This window comes from Aythya ferina, assembly GCF_964211825.1.
Source record: "Aythya ferina genome assembly, chromosome: 34".
Lineage (NCBI taxonomy): Eukaryota > Metazoa > Chordata > Aves > Anseriformes > Anatidae > Aythya > Aythya ferina.
In genome coordinates this window covers 985709-987884 of record NC_140331.1, presented here as the reverse complement: position 1 = coordinate 987884, position 2176 = coordinate 985709, and the positions used below count along the sequence as shown (strand labels likewise).

The 2176-nt window shown below is 50.8% G+C and overlaps 1 protein-coding gene across 1 annotated transcript; it reads left to right on the top strand.

Annotated features, from left to right (window-relative positions):
• Positions 1-708: 708 nt before the first annotated feature.
• LOC311425800 (olfactory receptor 14C36-like) lies at positions 709-1668 on the top strand (the record flags this gene model as incomplete). The annotated part of the gene is made up of 1 exon (XM_084501811.1): positions 709-1668. The coding sequence occupies one exon, from the start codon at positions 709-711 to the stop codon at positions 1666-1668; it is 960 nt and encodes a 319-aa protein (XP_084357937.1).
• Between the last annotated feature and the right edge of the window lie 508 nt (positions 1669-2176).

The window sequence follows — 2176 nt, the reverse complement described above, 5'->3', positions numbered from 1 at the left end:
AAGAAAGGGCTTGAAAAAGAAAGAGTTGATACTGTGAGTTTCCTACTCGTGGCTGGGTGGGCAGTGGCAGAGGGGAATTTATTTCTTCATTCTGCAGACCCCATTTTGCGTTTATCTGAGGTGCTTCCCGGTCCCTGTAGACACGGAGAAGCCCCCTGGCAGTGCCCTGATGCCAGGATGCGTCTGCAGGGCATAGTGTGGGGTCTGTGAGCACGGACCCCTCCACTCTCAGCAGTGTTTGCTGGCTTTTCAGGATAAGAGATGAGCATGATTGCTGTATGTCTCATGACACATGCGATTGCTCTGCATCTCTGCCTCCTGAGATGGGGAGGGATCTGTAAAAAGTGACCTCTCCCAGACTGCCTGCTGCCATCCCTGTTCTAGTGCTGATGCTGATGAGCACTTCTGTGTTAGGGGTAACTTAATCCAACAAACACCAAAATCAGGACTGATCCCTTCCCACACCATCCCCATGAAGCCTCTGCTGTAGAGTGGGGCTGACTCCTTGGGACCTGGCAGGCAGAAGCCAACATAATCTGCCTGCAAAAGGAAAACCTGTAGCCAGACAGCTGATGGAAAACTCCTGGAAAGGGAAAAGGCTGTGTGTGTAACTGGTGGAGCAATGAATTTTCATTTGCTCAGAGAGTTCTTCCTAATTTGTTATTGTTTTTTCCTCCTTTGACAGACTGCCATATCCACAGGCAGCAGATGCCCAACAGCAGCTCCATCATGGAGTTCCTCCTGCTGGCATTAGCAGACATGTGGGAGCTGCAGCTCCTGCACTTCGGGCTCTTCCTGGGCATCTACCTGGCTGCCCTCCTGGGCAACGGCCTCATCCTCACCGCTATAGCCTGCGACCACCACCTCCACACCCCCATGTACTTCTTCCTCCTCAACCTTGCCCTCCTCGACCTGGGCTGCATCTCCACCACTGTTCCCAAATCCATGGCCAATGCCCTGTGGGACACCAGGACCATCTCCTGTGCAGGATGTGCAGCCCAGCTCTTTCTTTTTCTTTTCTTCACCGGAGGGGAATGTTCCCTTCTCACTGTTATGGCCTATGACTGCTATGTGGCTATCTGCCAGCCCCTGCACTATGGGACCCTCCTGGAGAGCAGAGCTTGTGCCACCATGGCAGCAGCTGCATGGGGCAGTGGGGTTCTCAGCACTCTCCTGCACACTGCCAGTACGTTTTCACTACCGCTCTGCCATGGCAATGCTGTGGATCAGTTTTTCTGTGAAATCCCCCAGATCCTCAAGCTCTCCTGCTCAGACTCCTACGTGAGGGAAGCTGGACTTATTGTGGTTGGTGCCTCTTTTGCTTTGTCATGTTTTGTTTTCATTGTGCTGTCATATGTGCAGATCTTCAGGGTTGTGCTGAGCATCCCCTCTCAGCAGGGCCGGCACAAAGCCTTTTCTATGTGCCTCCCTCACTTGGCTGTTGTCTCCCTCTTTATCAGCACTGCAGTGTTTGCCAACCTGAAGCCCCCCTCCATCTCCTCCCCATCCCTGGACCTGGTGATGGCAGTTCTGTACTCAGTGGTGCCTCCAGCACTGAACCCTCTCATCTACAGCATGAGGAACCAGGAGATCAAAGATGCACTGAAAATGTTGTTCTGTCAGTTGTCTTTCACCAGAGATAAGCTTCCCAACTCTCTACATAATTGATTTCCACCTCATTGTGCAATCTGTGATAATCATATTTGTTCAGGAATGTCCTAATTCACTCCACTTCTCCAGAGGTGTGAACCAGGCCATGGTCTTTCTGAGCAAGGAGCCTTCCTACAAGTATATAGAACTCCTGTGTCCCATCTCTGTAATAAAAGTGGATTTCCTCTCTGCTGGTGTCTGGAGGTTGGGCTCTTCTCACAAAGCTGAGGTCAAGAACGTGCTGAAGAAGTGTTGGGAGGGTCGGGAATGACTGGTCAGGCCAGTACAGACACAGAAACCTGGAAAAATCATAGAATCATGGCATTATTAAGGTTGGAAAAGACCTGTAAAGTCATCAAGTGCAACTGTTAACCTAGCACTGCAAAGTCTACAAAAGGCTCTTTAGGGGCAGAGATATCCGTGGAAAAGAGCGAAGGAGCAGTTTTGTTGCTTCCAGTGGGCAACAAAAGATCAAAAGCAACCCTCTGGGCCTGGCCATTCAATCAGCCCTTGGTCTACCTCATTT